Here is a 19,897-nt window from a genome sequence, read left to right as displayed (position 1 = left end):
CGACACACTCCCCGGGGACCCCCCTGTAAATACTGACACACTCCCCGGGGACCCCCCCCTCTAAATACTGGCACACTCCCCGGGGACCCCCCTGTAAATACTGACACACTCCCCGGGGAACCCCTGTAAATACTGACACACTCCCCGGGGACCCCTCTGTAAATACAGACACACTCCCCGGGGAACCCCTGTAAATACTGACACACTCCCCGGGGACCCCCTGTAAATACACACTCCCCGGGGACTTCCCTGTAAATACACACTCCCCGGGGACTTCCCTGTAAATACTGACACACTCCCCGGGGACCCCCCTGTAAATACTGACACACTCCCCGGGAAACCCCTGTAAATACTGACACACTCCCCGGGGACCCCCCTGTAAATACTGACACACTCCCCGGGGATCCCCTGTAAATACTGACACACTCCCCAGGGACCCCCTGTAAATACTGACACACTCCCCGGGGACCCCCCTGTAAATACAGACACACTCCCCGGGGAACCCCTGTAAATACAGACACACTCCCCGGTGATCCCCTGTAAATACTGACACACTCCCCGGGGACCCCTGTAAATACTGACACACTCCCCGGGGAACCCCTGTAAATACTGACACACTCCCCGCGGACCCCCCTGTGAATACTGACACACTCCCCGGGGACCCCCTGTAAATACTGACACATTCCCCGGGGACCCCCCTGTAAATACTGACACACTCCCCGGTGATCCCCTGTAATTACTGACACATTCCCCGGGGACCCCCCTGTAAATACTGACACACTCCCCGGTGATCCCCTGTAAATACTGACACCCTCCCCGGGGACTCCCCTGTAAATACTGACACATTCCCCGGGGACCCCCTGTAAATACTGACACACTCCCCGGGGACTCCCTGTAAATACTGACACACTCCCCGTGACCCACCTGTAAATACTGACACACTCCCCGGAGATCCCCCTGTAAATACTGACACACTCCCCGGGGACCCCCCTGTAAATACTGGCACACTCCCCGGGGACCTCCCTGTAAATACTGACACACTCCCCGGGGAACCCCTGTAAATACTGACACACTCCCCGGGGATCCCCTGTAAATACTGACACACTCCCCGGAGACCCTCCTGTAAATACTGACACACTCCCCGGGGACCCCCTATAAATACTGACACACTCCCCAGGGACCCCCCAGTAAATACTGACACACTCGGCGGGGACCCCCTGTAAATACTGACACACTCCCCGGGGACCCCCCTGTAAATACTGACACACTCCCCGGGGATCCCCTGTAAATACTGACACACTCCCCGGATACCCCTCTGTAAATACAGACACGCTCCCCGGGAACCCCTGTAAATACTGACACACTCCCCTGGGGACACCCCCCTGTAAATACTGACACACTCCCCGGGGACCCCCCTGTAAATACAGACACACTCCCCGGGGAACCCCTGTAAATACTGACACCTTCCCCGGTGACCCCCCTGTAAATACAGACACACTCCCCGGGGAACCCCTGTAAATACTGACACACTCCCCGGGGATTCCCCCTGTAAATACTGACACACTCCCCGGGAAACCCCTGTAAGTACTGACACACTCCCCGGGGACCCCCTGTAAATACTGACACACTCCCCGGGGACCCCCCTGTAAATACAGACACACTCCCCGGGGAACCCCTGTAAATACTGACACCTTCCCCGGTGACCCCCCTGTAAATACAGACACACTCCCCGGGGAACCCCTGTAAATACTGACACACTCCCCGGGGATTCCCCCTGTAAATACTGACACACTCCCCGGGAAACCCCTGTAAGTACTGACACACTCCCCGGGGACCCCCTGTAAATACTGACACACTCCCCGGGGATCCCCCTGTAAATACTGACTCACTCCCCGGGGACCCCCCTGTAAATACTGACACACTCCCCATAGACCCCCCTGTAAATACTGACACACTCCCCGGGGAACCCCTGTAAATACTGACTCCCTCCCCGGGGACCCCCCTGTAAATACTGACACACTCCCCAGGGAACACCTGTAAATACTGACACACTCCCCAGGGATCCCTTATAAATACTGACACACTCCCCAGGCACCCCCTATAAAAGCTGACACACTCCCCGGAGACCCCCCTGTAAATACTGACACACTCCCCGGTGACCCCCTGTAAGTACTGACACACTCCCCGGGGACCCCCTGTAAATACTGACACACTCCCCGGGGACCCTCTGTAAATACTGACTCACTCCCCGGGGACCCCTTGTAAATACTGACTCACTCCCCGGAGACCCCCCTGTAAATACTGACACACTCCCCGGGGACCCCTGTAAATACTGACACACTCCCCGGGGACCCCCCCCTGTAAATACTGACACATTCCCCCCGGATTCCCGCTGTAAATACTGACACACTCCCCCGGGGACACCCCTGTAAATACTGACTCACTCCCCGGGGACACCCCTGTAAATACTGACACACTCCCCGGGGAACCCCTGTAAATATTGACACACTCCCCGGGGATCCCCCTGTAAATACTGACACACTCCCCGGGGTCCCCCTGTAAATACTGACACATTCCCCGGGGACCCGCTGTAAATACTGACACACTCCCCGGGGATCCCCTGTAAATACTGACACACTCCCCAGGGACTCCCCTGTAAATACTGACACACTCCCCAGGGATCCCTTATAAATACTGACACGCTCCCCAGCCACCCCCTATAAATGCTGACACACTCCCCGGAGACCCCCCTGTAAATACTGACACACTCCCCGGTGACCCCCTGTAAATACTGACACACTCCCCGGGGACCCCCTGTAAATACTGACACACTCCCCGGGGACACCCTGTAAATACTGACTCACTCCCCGGGGACCCCCTGTAAATACTGACACACTCCCCGGGGACCCCTGTAAATACTGACACACTCCCCGGGGACCCCCCCCAGTAAATACTGACACACTCCCCCCGGATTCCCCCAGTAAATATTGACACACTCCCCCGGGGACACCCCTGTAAATACTGACACACTCCCCAGGGTCCCCCTGTAAATACTGACACACTCCCCGGGGACCCCCTGTAAATACTGACACACTCCCCGGGGATCCCCTGTAAATACTGACACACTCCCCAGGGACTCCCCTGTAAATACTGACACACTCCCCAGGGATCCCTTATAAATACTGACACACTCCCCAGCCAACCCCTATAAATGCTGACACACTCCCCGGAGACCCCCCTGTAAATACTGACACACTCCCCGGTGACCCCCTGTAAATACTGACACACTCCCCGGGGAATACTGACACACTCCCCGGGGCCCCCTGTAAATACTGACACACTCCCCGGGGACCCCCTGTAAATACTGACTCACTCCCCGGGTTCCCCTGTAAATACTGAACGCACTCCCGGGGACCCCTGTAAATACTGACACACTCCCGGGGACCCCCCCTGTAAATACTGACACACTCCCCCGGATCCCCCTGTAAATACTGACACACTCCCCGGGGACCCCCTGTAAATACTGACACACTCCCCGGGGAACCGTCTGTAAATACTGACACACTCCCCGGGGACCCCCTGTAAATACTGACACACTCCCCGGGGACCCCCTGTAAATACTGACACACTCCCCGGGGACCCCCTGTAAATACTGACACACTCCCCCGGGACCCCCTGTAAATACTGACACACTCCCCGGGGACCCCCTGTAAATACTGACACACTCCCCGGGGACCCCCTGTAAATACTGACACACTCCCCGGGGACCCCCTGTAAATACTGACACACTCCCCGGGGACCCCCTGTAAATACTGACACACTCCCCGGGGACCCCCTGTAAATACTGACACACTCCCCGGGGACCCCCTGTAAATACTGACACACTCCCCGGGGACCCCCTGTAAATACTGACACACTCCCCGGGGACCCCCTGTAAATACTGACACACTCCCCGGGGACCCCCTGTAAATACTGACACACTCCCCGGGGACCCCCTGTAAATACTGACACACTCCCCGGGGACCCCCTGTAAATACTGACACACTCCCCGGGGACCCCCTGTAAATACTGACACACTCCCCGGGGACCCCCCTGTAAATACTGACACACTCCCCGGGGACCCCCTGTAAATACTGACACACTCCCCGGGGACCCCCTGTAAATACTGACACACTCCCCGGGGAACCCCTGTAAATACTGACACACTCCCCGGGGACCCCCTGTAAATACTGACACACTCCCCGGGGACCCCCTGTAAATACTGACACACTCCCCTGGACCCCCTGTAAATACTGACACACTCCCCGGGGACCCCCTGTAAATACTGACACACTCCCCGGGGACCCCCTGTAAATACTGACACACTCCCGGGGACCCCCTGTAAATACTGACACACTCCCCGGGGAACCCCTGTAAATACTGACACACTCCCCGGGGACCCCTGTAAATACTGACACACTCCCCGGGGACCCCCTGTAAATACTGACACACTCCCCGGGGATCCCCCTGTAAATACTGACACACTCCCCGGGGACCCCCTGTAAATACTGACACACTCCCCGGGGACCCCCCTGTAAATACTGACACACTCCCCGGGGACCCCCTGTAAATACTGACACACTCCCCGGGGACCCCCTGTAAATACTGACACACTCCCCGGGGACCCCCTGTAAATACTGACACACTCCCCGGGGATCCCCCTGTAAATACTGACACACTCCCCGGGGACCCCCCTGTAAATACTGACACACTCCCCGGGGACCCCCTGTAAATACTGACACACTCCCCGGGGACCCCCTGTAAATACTGACACACTCCCCGGGACCCCCTGTAAATACTGACACACTCCCCGGGACCCCCTGTAAATACTGACACACTCCCCGGGGACCCCCTGTAAATACTGACACACTCCCCGGGGACCCCCTGTAAATACTGACACACTCCCCGGGGACCCCCTGTAAATACTGACACACTCCCCGGGGACCCCCTGTAAATACTGACACACTCCCCGGGGACCCCCTGTAAATACTGACACACTCCCCGGGGACCCCCTGTAAATACTGACACACTCCCCGGGACCCCCTGTAAATACTGACACACTCCCCGGGACCCCCCTGTAAATACTGACACACTCCCCGGGGACCCCCTGTAAATACTGACACACTCCCCGGTGACCCCCTGTAAATACTGACACACTCCCCGGGGACCCCCTGTAAATACTGACACACTCCCCGGGGACCCCCTGTAAATACTGACACACTCCCCGGGGACCCCCTGTAAATACTGACACACTCCCCGGGAACCCCCTGTAAATACTGACACACTCCCCGGGGACCCCCCTGTAAATACTGACACACTCCCCTGGGACCCCCTGTAAATACTGACACACTCCCCGAGGACCCCCCTGTAAATACTGACACACTCCCCGGGGACCCCCTGTAAATACTGACACACTCCCCGGGACCCCCCTGTAAATACTGACACACTCCCCGGGGACCCCCTGTAAATACTGACACACTCCCCGGGGACCCCTGTAAATACTGACACACTCCCCGGGGACCCCCCTGTAAATACTGACACACTCCCCGGGGATCCCCTGTAAATACTGACACACTCCCCGGGGACCCCCCTGTAAATACTGACACACTCCCCGGGGACCCCCTGTAAATACTGACACACTCCCCGGGGACCCCCTGTAAATACTGACACACTCCCCGGGGACCCCCTGTAAATACTGACACACTCCCCGGGGACCCCCTGTAAATACTGACACACTCCCCGGGGACCCCTGTAAATACTGACACACTCCCCGGGGACCCCCTGTAAATACTGACACACTCCCCGGGGACCCCCTGTAAATACTGACACACTCCCCGGGGACCCCCTGTAAATACTGACACACTCCCCGGGGACCCCCTGTAAATACTGACACACTCCCCGGGGACCCCTGTAAATACTGACACACTCCCCGGGGACCCCCTGTAAATACTGACACACTCCCCGGGACCCCCTGTAAATACTGACACACTCCCCGGGGACCCCCTGTAAATACTGACACACTCCCCGGGGACCCCCTGTAAATACTGACACACTCCCCGGGGACCCCCCTGTAAATACTGACACACTCCCCGGGGACCCCCTGTAAATACTGACACACTCCCCGGGGACCCCCTGTAAATACTGACACACTCCCCGGGGACCCCCTGTAAATACTGACACACTCCCCGGGGACCCCCTGTAAATACTGACACACTCCCCGGGGACCCCCTGTAAATACTGACACACTCCCCGGGGACCCCCTGTAAATACTGACACACTCCCCGGGATCCCCTGTAAATACTGACACACTCCCCGGGGACCCCCTGTAAATACTGACACACTCCCCGGGGACCCCCCTGTAAATACTGACACACTCCCCGGGACCCCCTGTAAATACTGATAAACTCCCCGGGGACCCCCTGTAAATACTGACACACTCCCCGTGAACCCCTGTAAATACTGACACACTCCCCGGGGACCCCCTGTAAATACTGACACACTCCCCGGGGACCCCCTGTAAATACTGACACACTCCCCGGGGACCCCCTGTAAATACTGACACACTCCCCGGGGACCCCCTGTAAATACTGACACACTCCCCGGGGACCCCCTGTAAATACTGACACACTCCCCGGGGACCCCCTGTAAATACTGACACACTCCCCGGGGACCCCCTGTAAATACTGACACACTCCCCGGGACCCCCTGTAAATACTGACACACTCCCCGGGGACCCCCTGTAAATACTGACACACTCCCCGGGACCCCCTGTAAATACTGACACACTCCCCGGGGATCCCCCTGTAAATACTGACACACTCCCCGGGACCCCCTGTAAATACTGACACACTCCCCGGGGACCCCCTGTAAATACTGACACACTCCCCGGGGACCCCCTGTAAATACTGACACACTCCCCGGGGACCCCCCTGTAAATACTGACACACTCCCCGGGGACCCCCTGTAAATACTGACACACTCCCCGGGGACCCCCTGTAAATACTGACACACTCCCCGGGGACCCCCTGTAAATACTGACACACTCCCCGGGACCCCCTGTAAATACTGACACACTCCCCGGGGACCCCCTGTAAATACTGACACACTCCCCGGGGACCCCCCTGTAAATACTGACACACTCCCCGGGGACCCCCTGTAAATACTGACACACTCCCCGGGGACCCCCTGTAAATACTGACACACTACCTGGTGATCCCCCTGTAAATACTGACACACTCCCCGGGGACACCCCTGTAAATACTGACACACTCCCCGGGGATCCCCTGTAAATACTGACACACTCCCCGGGGACCCCCCTGTAAATACTGACACACTCCCCGGGGACCCCCTGTAAATACTGACACACTCCCCGGGGACCCCCTGTAAATACTGACACACTCCCCGGGGACCCCCTGTAAATACTGACACACTCCCCGGGGACCCCCTGTAAATACTGACACACTCCCCGGGGACCCCCTGTAAATACTGACACACTCCCCGGGGACCCCCTGTAAATACTGACACACTCCCCGGGGACCCCCTGTAAATACTGACACACTCCCCGGGGACCCCCTGTAAATACTGACACACTCCCCGGGGACCCCCTGTAAATACTGACACACTCCCCGGGGACCCCCTGTAAATACTGACACACTCCCGGGGACCCCCTGTAAATACTGACACACTCCCCGGGATCCCCCTGTAAATACTGACACACTCCCCGGGGACCCCTGTAAATACTGACACACTCCCCGGTGACTCCCTGTAAATACTGACACACTCCCCGGGACCCCCTGTAAATACTGACACACTCCCCGGGGACCCCCTGTAAATACTGACACACTCCCCGGGGACCCCCTGTAAATACTGACACACTCCCCGGGGACCCCCTGTAAATACTGACACACTCCCCGGGGACCCCCTGTAAATACTGACACACTCCCCGGGGACCCCCCTGTAAATACTGACACACTCCCCGGGACCCCCTGTAAATACTGACACACTCCCCGGGGACCCCCCTGTAAATACTGACACACTCCCCGGGGACCCCCTGTAAATACTGACACACTCCCCGGGGACCCCCTGTAAATACTGACACACTCCCCGGGGACCCCCTGTAAATACTGACACACTCCCCGGGGACCCCCTGTAAATACTGACACACTCCCCGGGGACCCCCTGTAAATACTGACACACTCCCCGGGGACCCCCTGTAAATACTGACACACTCCCCAGGGATCCCCTGTAAATACTGACACACTCCCCAGGACCACCTGTAAATACTGACACACTCCCCGGAGACCCCCTGTAAATACTGACACACTCCCCGGTGACCCCCTGTAAATACTGACACACTCCCCGGGGAACCCCTGTAAATACTGACACACTCCCCGGGGACCCCCTGTAAATACTGACACACTCCCCGGGGACCCCCTGTAAATACTGACACACTCCCCGGGGAGACCCCTGTAAATACTGACACACTCCCCGGGGACCCCCCTGTAAATACTGACACACTCCCCGGGGACCCCCCTGTAAATACTGACACACTCCCCGGGGACCCCCCTGTAAATACTGACACACTCCCCGGGGACCCCCTGTAAATACTGACACACTCCCCGGGGACACCCTGTAAATACTGACACACTCCCAGGGACCCCCTGTAAATACTGACACACTCCCCGTGTCACCGATGTAAATACTGACACACTCCCCAGGGATCCCCTGTAAATACTGACACACTCCCCGGGGACACCCCTGTAAATACTGACACACTCCCCGGGGACCCCCTGTAAATACTGACACACTCCCCGGGGACCCCCTGTAAATACTGACACACTCCCCGGGGACCCCCTGTAAATACTGACACACTCCTAGGGGACCCCCCTGTAAATACTGACACACTCCCCGGGGACCCCCTGTAAATACTGACACACTCCCCGGGGACCCCCCTGTAAATACTGACACACTCCCCCGGGATCCCCCTGTAAATACTGACACACTCCCCGGGGACCCCCTGTAAATACTGACACACTCCCCGGGGACCCCCTGTAAATACTGACACACTCCCCGGGGACCCCCTGTAAATACTGACACACTCCCCGGGGACCCCCTGTAAATACTGACACACTCCCCGGGGACCCCCTGTAAATACTGACACACTCCCCAGGGATTCCCACTGTAAATACTGACACACTCCCCCGGGACCCCCTGTAAATACTGACACACTCCCCGGGGACCCCCTGTAAATACTGACACACTCCCCGGGGACCCCCTGTAAATACTGACACACTCCCCGGGGACCCCCTGTAAATACTGACACACTCCCCGGGGACCCCCTGTAAATACTGACACACTCCCCGGGGACCCCCTGTAAATACTGACACACTCCCCGGGGACCCCCTGTAAATACTGACACACTCCCCGGGGACCCCCTGTAAATACTGACACACTCCCCGGGGACCCCCTGTAAATACTGACACACTCCCCGGGGGCCCCCTGTAAATACTGACACACTCCCCGGGACCCCCTGTAAATACTGACACACTCCCCGGGGACCCCCTGTAAATACTGACACACTCCCCGGGGAACCCCTGTAAATACTGACACACTCCCCGGGGAACCCCCTGTAAATACTGACACAATCCCCGCGGATCCCCTGTAAATACTGACACACTCCCCAGGGACCCCCTGTAAATACTGACACACTCCCCGGAGACCCCCCTGTAAATACTGACACACTCCCCGGGGACCCCCTGTAAATACTGACACACTCCCCGGGGACCCCCTGTAAATACTGACACACTCCCCGGGGACCCCCTGTAAATACTGACACACTCCCCGGGGACCCCCTGTAAATACTGACACACTCCCCGGGGACCCCCTGTAAATACTGACACACTCCCCGGGGACCCCCCTGTAAATACTGACACACTCCCCGGGGACCCCCTGTAAATACTGACACACTCCCCGGGGACCCCTGTAAATACTGACACACTCCCCGGGGACCCCCCTGTAAATACTGACACACTCCCCGGGGACCCCTGTAAATACTGACACACACCCCAAGGACACCCTGTAAATACTGACACACTCCCCGGGGACCCCCTGTAAATACTGACACACTCCCCGGGGACCCCCCTGTAAATACTGACACACTCCCCAGGGAACCCCTGTAAATACTGACACACTCCCGGGACCCCTGTAAATACTGACACACTCCCCGGGTACCCCCTGTAAATACTGACACACTCCCCGGGTCCCCCCTGTAAATACTGACACACTCCCCGGGGAGCCCCTGTAAATACTGACACACTCCCAGGACACCCCCTGTAAATACTGACACACTCCCCAGGGACACCCTGTAAATACTGACACACTCCCCTGGGACCCCCTGTAAATAAGGACACACTTCCCGGATACACAATGTAAATACTGACACACGACCCGGGACCCCCTGTAAATACTGACACACTCCCTGGGGACCCCTGTAAATACTGACACACTCCCCGGGGACCCCCCCCTGTAAATACTGACACATTCCCCCCGGATTCCCCCTGTAAATACTGACACACTCCCCGGGGACACCCCTGTAAATACTGACACACTCCCTGGGGACCCGCCTGTAAATACTGACACACTCCCCGCGGACCCCCTGTAAATACTGACACACTCCCCGGGGAACCCCTGTAAATATTGACACACTCCCCGGGGATCCACCTATAAATACTGACACACTCCCCGGGGTCCCCCTGTAAATACTGACACATTCCCCGGGGACCCGCTGTAAATACTGACACACTCCCCGGGGATCCCCTGTAAATACTGACACACTCCCCAGGGACTCCCCTGTAAATACTGACACACTCCCCAGGGATCCCTTATCAATACTGACACACTCCCCAGCCACCCCCTATAAATGCTGACACACTCCCCGGAGACCCCCCTGTAAATACTGACACACTCCCCGGTGACCCCCTGTAAATACTGACACACTCCCCGGGGACCCCCTGTAAATACTGACACACTCCCCGGGGACCCCCTGTAAATACTGACACACTCCCCGGGGACCCCTGTAAATACTGACACACTCCCCGGGGACCCCCCCTGTAAATACTGACACACTCCCCCGGATTCCCCCTGTAAATACTGACACACTCCCCGGGGACACCCCTGTAAATACTGACACACTCCCCGGGGACCCCCTGTAAATACTGACACACTCCCCGGGGAACCCCTGTAAATACTGACACACTCCCCGGGGATCCCCCTGTAAATACTGACACACTCCCCAGGGATCCCTGTAAATACTGACACACTCCCCAGGGCCCCCCCTATAAATACTGACACACTCCCCAGGAACCCCCCTGTAAATACTGACACACTCCCCGGTGACCCCCTGTAAATACTGACACACTCCCCGGGGACCCCCTGTAAATACTGACACACTCCCCGGGGACCCCCTGTAAATACTGACACACTCCCCGGGGACCCCCTGTAAATACTGACACACTCCCCGGGGACCCCCCTGTAAATACTGACACACTCCCCGGGGACCCCTGTAAATACTGACACACTCCCCGGGGACCCCCTGTAAATACTGACACACTCCCCCGGGACCCCCTGTAAATACTGACACACTCCCCGGGGACACCCCTGTAAATACTGACACACTCCCCGGGACCCCCTGTAAATACTGACACACTCCCCGGGGACCCCCTGTAAATACTGACACACTCCCCGGGGACCCCCTGTAAATACTGACACACTCCCCGGGGACCCCCTGTAAATACTGACACACTCCCCGGGGACCCCCTGTAAATACTGACACACTCCCCGGGGACCCCCCTGTAAATACTGACACACTCCCCGGGGACCCCTGTAAATACTGACACACTCCCCGGGGACCCCCTGTAAATACTGACACACTCCCCGGTGACCCCCTGTAAATACTGACACACTCCCCCGGGGACACCCCTGTAAATACTGACACACTCCCTGGGGACCCGCCTGTAAATACTGACACACTCCCCGCGGACCCCCTGTAAATACTGACACACTCCCCGGGGAACCCCTGTAAATATTGACACACTCCCCGGGGATCCACCTATAAATACTGACACACTCCCCGGGGTCCCCCTGTAAATACTGACACGTTCCCCGGGGACCCGCTGTAAATACTGACACACTCCCCGGGGATCCCCTGTAAATACTGACACACTCCCCAGGGACTCCCCTGTAAATACTGACACACTCCCCAGGGATCCCTTATCAATACTGACACACTCCCCAGCCACCCCCTATAAATGCTGACACACTCCCCGGAGACCCCCCTGTAAATACTGACACACTCCCCGGTGACCCCCTGTAAATACTGACACACTCCCCGGGGACCCCCTGTAAATACTGACACACTCCCCGGGGACCCCCTGTAAATACTGACACTCTCCCCGGGGACCCCTGTAAATACTGACACACTCCCCGGGGACCCCCCCCAGTAAATACTGACACACACCCCCCGGATTCCCCCTGTAAATACTGACACACTCCCCCGGGGACACCCCTGTAAATACTGACACACTCCCCGGGGTCCCCCTGTAAATACTGACACACTCCCCGGGGAACCCCTGTAAATACTGACACACTCCCCGGGGATCCCCCTGTAAATACTGACACACTCCCCAGGGATCCCTTATAAATACTGACACACTCCCCAGGCACCCCCTATAAATGCTGACACACTCCCCAGAGACCCCCCTGTAAATACTGACACACTCCCCGGTGACCCCCTGTAAATACTGACACACTCCCCGGGGACCCCCTGTAAATACTGACACACTCCCCGGGGACCCTCTGTAAATACTGACTCACTCCCTGGGGACCCCCTGTAAATACTGACTCACTCCCCGGAGACCCCCCTGTAAATACTGACACACTCCCCGGGGACCCCTGTAAATACTGACACACTCCCCGGGGACCCCCTGTAAATACTGACACACTCCCCGGGGACCCCCTGTAAATACTGACACACTCCCCGGGGACCCCCCTGTAAATACTGACACACTCCCCGAGAACCCCCTGTAAATACTGACACACTCCCCGGGGACACCCCTGTAAATACTGACACACTCCCTGGGGACCCCCTGTAAATACTGACACACTCCCCAGGGGACCCCCTGTAAATACTGACACACTCCCCGGGGACCCCCTGTAAATACTGACACACTCCCCGGGGATCCCCCTGTAAATACTGACACACTCCCCGGGGACCCCCTGTAAATACTGACACACTCCCCGGGGACCCGCTGTAAATACTGACACACTCCCCGGGGATCCCCCTGTAAATACTGACACACTCCCCAGGGACTCCCCTGTAAATACTGACACACTCCCCAGGGACCCCTTGTAAATACTGACACACTCCCCAGGGACCCCCTGTAAATACTGACACACTCCCCGGAGACCCCCCTGTAAATACTGACACACTCCCCGGTGACCCCCTGTAAATACTGACACACTCCCCGGGGACCCCCTGTAAATACTGACACACTCCCCGGGGACCCCTGTAAATACTGACACACTCCCCGGGGACCCCCCCCAGTAAATACTGACACACTCCCCCCGGATTCCCCCTGTAAATACTGACACACTCCCCCGGGGACACCCCTGTAAATACTGACACACTCCCCGGGGTCCCCCTGTAAATACTGACACACTCCCCGGGGAACCCCTGTAAATACTGACACACTCCCCGGGGATCCCCCTGTAAATCCTGACACACTCCCCAGGGATCCCTTATCAATACTGACACACTCCCCAGGCACCCCCTATAAATGCTGACACACTCCCCAGAGACCCCCCTGTAAATACTGACACACTCCCCGGTGACCCCCTGTAAATACTGACACCCTCCCCGGGGACCCCCTGTAAATACTGACACACTCCCCGGGGACCCTCTGTAAATACTGACTCACTCCCTGGGGACCCCCTGTAAATACTGACTCACTCCCCGGAGACCCCCCTGTAAATACTGACACACTCCCCGGGGACCCCTGTAAATACTGACACACTCCCCGGGGACCCCCCCCTGTAAATACTGACACACTCCCCCCGGATTCCCCCTGTAAATACTGACACACTCCCCCGGGGACACCCCTGTAAATACTGACACACTCCCTGGGGACCCCCCTGTAAATACTGACACACTCCCCGGGGACCCCCTGTAAATACTGACACACTCCCCAGGGACTCCCCTGTAAATACTGACACACTCCCCGGGGAACCCCTGTAAATACTGACACACTCCCCGGGGATCCCCCTGTAAATACTGACTCACTCCCCGGGGACCCCCCTGTAAATACTGACACACACCCCGGGGACCCGCTGTAAATACTGACACACTCCCCGGAGATCCCCTGTAAATACTGACACACTCCCCAGGGACTCCCCTGTAAATACTGACACACTCCCCAGGGATCCCTTATAAATACTGACACACTCCCCAGGCAGCCCCTATAAATGCTGACACACTCCCCGGAGACCCCCCTGTAAATACTGACACACTCCCCGGTGACCCCCTGTAAATACTGACACACTCCCCGGGGACCCCTGTAAATACTGACACACTCCCCGGGGAACCCCCCCTGTAAATACTGACACACTCCCCCCGGATTCTCCCTGTAAATACTGACACACTCCCCCGGGGACACCCCTGTAAATACTGACACACTCCCCAGGGTCTCCCCTGTAAATACTGACACACTCCCCGGGGACCCCCTGTAAATACTGACACACTCCCCGGGGACACCCTGTAAATAGTGACACACTCCCCGGGGACACCCTGTAAATAGTGACACACTCCCCGGGGACACCCTGTAAATACTGACACACTCCCCGGGGACCCCCCCTGTAAATACTGACACACTCCCCGGTGATCCCCTGTAAATACTTACACACTCCCCGGGGACCCCCCTGTAAATACTGACTCATTCCCCGGGGACCCCCTGTAAATACTGACACACTCCCCAGGGTCTCCCCTGTAAATACTGACACACTCCCCGGGGACCCCCCTGTAAATACTGACACACTCCCCAGGGACTACCCTGTAAATACTGACACACTCCCCAGGGATCTCCTATAAATACTGACACACTCCCCAGGGACCCCCCATAAATGCTGACACACTCCCCGGAGACCCCCCTGTAAATACTGACACACTCCCCGGTGACCCCCTGTAAATACTGCAACACTCCCCGGGGACCCCCTGTAAATACTGACACACTCCCCGGGGACCCCTGTAAATACTGACACACTCCCCGGGGACCCCCCCCAGTAAATACTGACACACTCCCCCCGGATTCCCCCTGTAAATACTGACACACTCCCCCGGGGACACCCCTGTAAATACTGACACACTCCCCGGGGTCCCCCTGTAAATACTGACACACTCCCCGGGGAACCCCTGTAAATACTGACACACTCCCCGGGGATCCCCCTGTAAATACTGACACACTCCCCAGGGATCCCTTATAAATACTGACACACTCCCCAGGCACCCCCTATAAATGCTGACACACTCCCCAGAGACCCCCCTGTAAATACTGACACACTCCCCGGTGACCCCCTGTAAATACTGACACCCTCCCCGGGGACCCCCTGTAAATACTGACACACTCCCCGGGGACCCTCTGTAAATACTGACTCACTCCCTGGGGACCCCCTGTAAATACTGACTCACTCCCCGGAGACCCCCCTGTAAATACTGACACACTCCCCGGGGACCCCTGTAAATACTGACACACTCCCCGGGGACCTCCCCCTGTAAATACTGACACACTCCCCCCGGATTCCCCCTGTAAATACTGACACACTCCCCCGGGGACACCCCTGTAAATACTGACACACTCCCTGGGGACCCCCCTGTAAATACTGACACACTCCCCGGGGACCCCCTGTAAATACTGACACACTCCCCAGGGACTCCCCTGTAAATACTGACACACTCCCCGGGGAACCCCTGTAAATACTGACACACTCCCCGGGGATCCCCCTGTAAATACTGACTCACTCCCCGGGGACCCCCCTGTAAATACTGACACACTCCCCGGGGACCCGCTGTAAATACTGACACACTCCCCGGAGATCCCCTGTAAATACTGACACACTCCCCAGGGACTCCCCTGTAAATACTGACACACTCCCCAGGGATCCCTTATAAATACTGACACACTCCCCAGGCAGCCCCTATAAATGCTGACACACTCCCCGGAGACCCCCCTGTAAATACTGACACACTCCCCGGTGACCCCCTGTAAATACTGACACACTCCCCGGGGACCCCCTGTAAATACTGACACACTCCCCGGGGACCCCCGGTAAATACTGACTCACTCCCCGGGGACCCCTCTGTAAATACTGACACACTCCCCGGGGACCCCTGTAAATACTGACACACTCCCCGGGGAACCCCCCCAGTAAATACTGACACACTCCCCCCGGATTCTCCCTGTTAATACTGACACACTCCCCCGGGGACACCCCTGTAAATACTGACACACTCCCCAGGGTCTCCCCTGTAAATACTGACACACTCCCCGGGGACCCCCTGTAAATACTGACACACTCCCCGGGGACACCCTGTAAATAGTGACACACTCCCCGGGGACACCCTGTAAATAGTGACACACTCCCCGGGGACACCCTGTAAATACTGACACACTCCCCGGGGACCCCCCCTGTAAATACTGACACACTCCCCGGTGATCCCCTGTAAATACTGACTCACTCCCCGGGGACCCCCCTGTAAATACTGACTCATTCCCCGGGGACCCCCTGTAAATACTGACACACTCCCCAGGGTCTCCCCTGTAAATACTGACACACTCCCCGGGGACCCCCCTGTAAATACTGACACACTCCCCAGGGACTACCCTGTAAATACTGACACACTCCCCAGGGATCTCCTATAAATACTGACACACTCCCCAGGGACCCCCCATAAATGCTGACACACTCCCCGGAGACACCCCTGTAAATACTGACACACTCCCCGGTGACCACCTGTAAATACTGACACACTCCCCGGTGACATCCTGTAAACACTGACACATTCCCCGGGGATCCCCTGTAAATACTGACACACTCCGTGGTGACCCCCTGTAAATACTGACACACTCCCCGGGGACCCCCTATAAATACTGACACACTCCCCGGGGACCCCCCCCTGTAAATACTGACACACTCCCCGGGGATTCCCCCTGTAAATACTGACACACTACCTGGGGACCCCCTGTAAATACCGAAACACTCCCCGGGGACCCCCTGTAAATACTGACACACTCCCCGGGGACCCCCTGTAAATACTGACACACTCCCCAGGGACTCGCCTGTAAATACTGACACACTCCCCGGGGATCACCCTGTAAATACTGACACATTCCCCGGGGACCCCCCTGTAAATACTGACACACTCCCCGGGGAACCCCTGTAAATACTGATACACTACCCGGGGATCCCCCTGTAAATACTGACACACTCCCCGGGGTCCCCCTGTAAATACTGACACACTCCCCGGGGATCCCCAGTAAATACTGACACACTCCCCAGGGATCCCTTATAAATACTGACCCACTCGCCAGGCACCCCCTATAAATGCTGACACACTCCCCGGAGACCCCCCTGTAAATACTGACACACTCCCCGGTGACCCCCTGTAAATACTGACACACTCCCTGGGGATCCACTGTAAATACTGACTCACTCCCCGGAGACCCCCCTGTAAATACTGACACAGTCCCCGGGGACCCCTGTAAATACTGACACACTCCCCGGGGACACCCCCCTGTAAATACTGACACACTCCCCCCGGATTCCCCCTGTAAATACTGACACACTCCCCCGGGGACACCCCTGTAAATACTGACACACTCCCCGGGGACCCCCCTGTAAATACTGACACACTCCCCGGGGACCCCCTGTAAATACTGACACACTCCCCAGGGTCTCCCCTGTAAATACTGACACACTCCCCGGGGACACCCTGTAAATACTGACACACTCCCCGGGGACCCCCTGTAAATACTGACACACTCCCCGGGGATCCCCTGTAAATACTGACACACTCCCCGGGGACCCCCCCTGTAAATACTGACACACTCCCCGGGGACACCCTGTAAATACTGACACACTCCCCGGGGACACCCTGTAAATACTGACACACTCCCCGGGGACTCTCCTGTAAATACTGACACACTCCCCGGGGACCCCCTGTAAATACTGACTCACTCCCCGGGGACCCCCTGTAAATACTGACTCACTCCCCGGGGACCCCCTGTAAATACTGACACACTCCCCGGGACCCCCTGTAAATACTGACACACTCCCCGGGGACCCCCCTGTAAATACTGACTCATGCCCGGGGACCCCCTGTAAATACTGACACACTCCCCGGGGACCCCCCCCCCCCCTGTAAATACTGACACACTCCCCGCGTATTCCCCCTATAAATACTGACACACTCCCCCGGGGACCCCCCTGTAAATACTGACACACTCCCCGGGTACCCCCTGTAAACATTGACACAGTTCCCGGGGACCCCCCTGTAAATACTGACACACTCCCCGCGGCCCCCCCTGTAAATACTGACACACTCCCCGGGGACCTCCTGTAAATACTGACACACTCCCCGGTGATCCCCTGTAAATACTGACACATTCCCCGGGGACCCCCCTGTAAATACTGACACACTCCCCGGTGACCCCCTGTAAATATTGACACACTCCCTGGGGACACCCTGTAAATACTGACACACTCCCCGGGGATCCCCTGTAAATACAGACACACTCCGCGGGGATTCCCTGTAATTACTGACACACTCGGCGGTGATTCTCTGCTGTTAATTCTGACACACACTAATGCTTTTACAGGGGCTGTTCTGTTTCTATAACCTGCTTCTCTCTGTTTCTCTTTCAGTCCTCCCGTTGACCTAACCTTCCCACAACCTGCCTGGGTCCAGTTTCAAACAAAAGCATGCAGCCTGATTTTGCATGGTGCTCGACATTTGACCCCAGTATCTCTTGACCCCAGTATCTCTTGACCCCAGTATCTCTTGACCCCAGTATCTCTTGACCCCAGTATCTCTTGACCCCTGTATCTCTTGACCCCAGTATCTCTTGACCCCAGTATCTCTTGACCCCAGTATCTCTTGACCCCAGTATCTCTTGCCCCCCCCGTATCAACCCCAGCCTAAAACTCAACCCCTATCAGTGTTAACCCGACACCTAGGCACTTTGAATGGTCAATAGGCGTGTGTGTGTGTGTGTGTGTGTGTGTGTGTGTGTAAATATATAATCTGTGTATATATGGATCGCCCTGTGTAAAGTGCAGTCACGCATGTTCAAATTGTCACCGCCTCAGTAACAGCCAAAACAATCGATTAGATTCCAGCCTGTAACTCACTCCCGGGTATCTGTTATTCTATATATAAAACACCCTGAACCCCTCGATTAGATTCCAGTCTGTAACTCACTCTCGGGTATCTGTTATTCTATATATAAAACACCCCGAACCACTCGATTAGATTCCAGTCTGCAACTCACTCTTGGGTATCTGTTATTCTATATATAAACCACCCCGAACCCCTCGATTAGATTCCAGTCTGTAACTCACTCCCGGGTATCTGTTATTCTATATATAAACCACCCTGAATCCCTCGATTAGATTTCAGTCTGCAACTCACTCCCGGGTATCTGTTATTCTATATATAAACCACCCTGAACCCCTCGATTAGATTTCAGTCTGCAACTCACTCCCGGATATCTGTTATTCTATATATAAACCACCCTGAACCCCTCGATTATAT

At 56.9% G+C, this 19,897-nt stretch overlaps 1 protein-coding gene across 1 annotated transcript in view; it reads left to right on the top strand.

Annotated features, from left to right (window-relative positions):
• LOC121275056 (adaptin ear-binding coat-associated protein 1-like) overlaps positions 1-19,593 on the top strand; it is a 34,762-nt gene extending 15,169 nt beyond the window's left edge. The window contains exon 7 of the mRNA XM_041182447.1: positions 19,009-19,593. Within this exon, the coding sequence (XP_041038381.1) occupies positions 19,009-19,025 (17 nt within the window). The 3' untranslated portion in view covers positions 19,026-19,593. The remainder of the gene's footprint in view (positions 1-19,008) is intronic.
• The last annotated feature ends 304 nt before the right edge of the window (positions 19,594-19,897 follow it).

The sequence above is a fragment of the Carcharodon carcharias genome (genome assembly GCF_017639515.1).
Source record: "Carcharodon carcharias isolate sCarCar2 chromosome 40 unlocalized genomic scaffold, sCarCar2.pri SUPER_40_unloc_8, whole genome shotgun sequence".
Classification (NCBI taxonomy): Eukaryota; Metazoa; Chordata; class Chondrichthyes; order Lamniformes; family Lamnidae; genus Carcharodon; species Carcharodon carcharias.
This window is presented reverse-complemented; position numbering and strand designations above follow the sequence as displayed.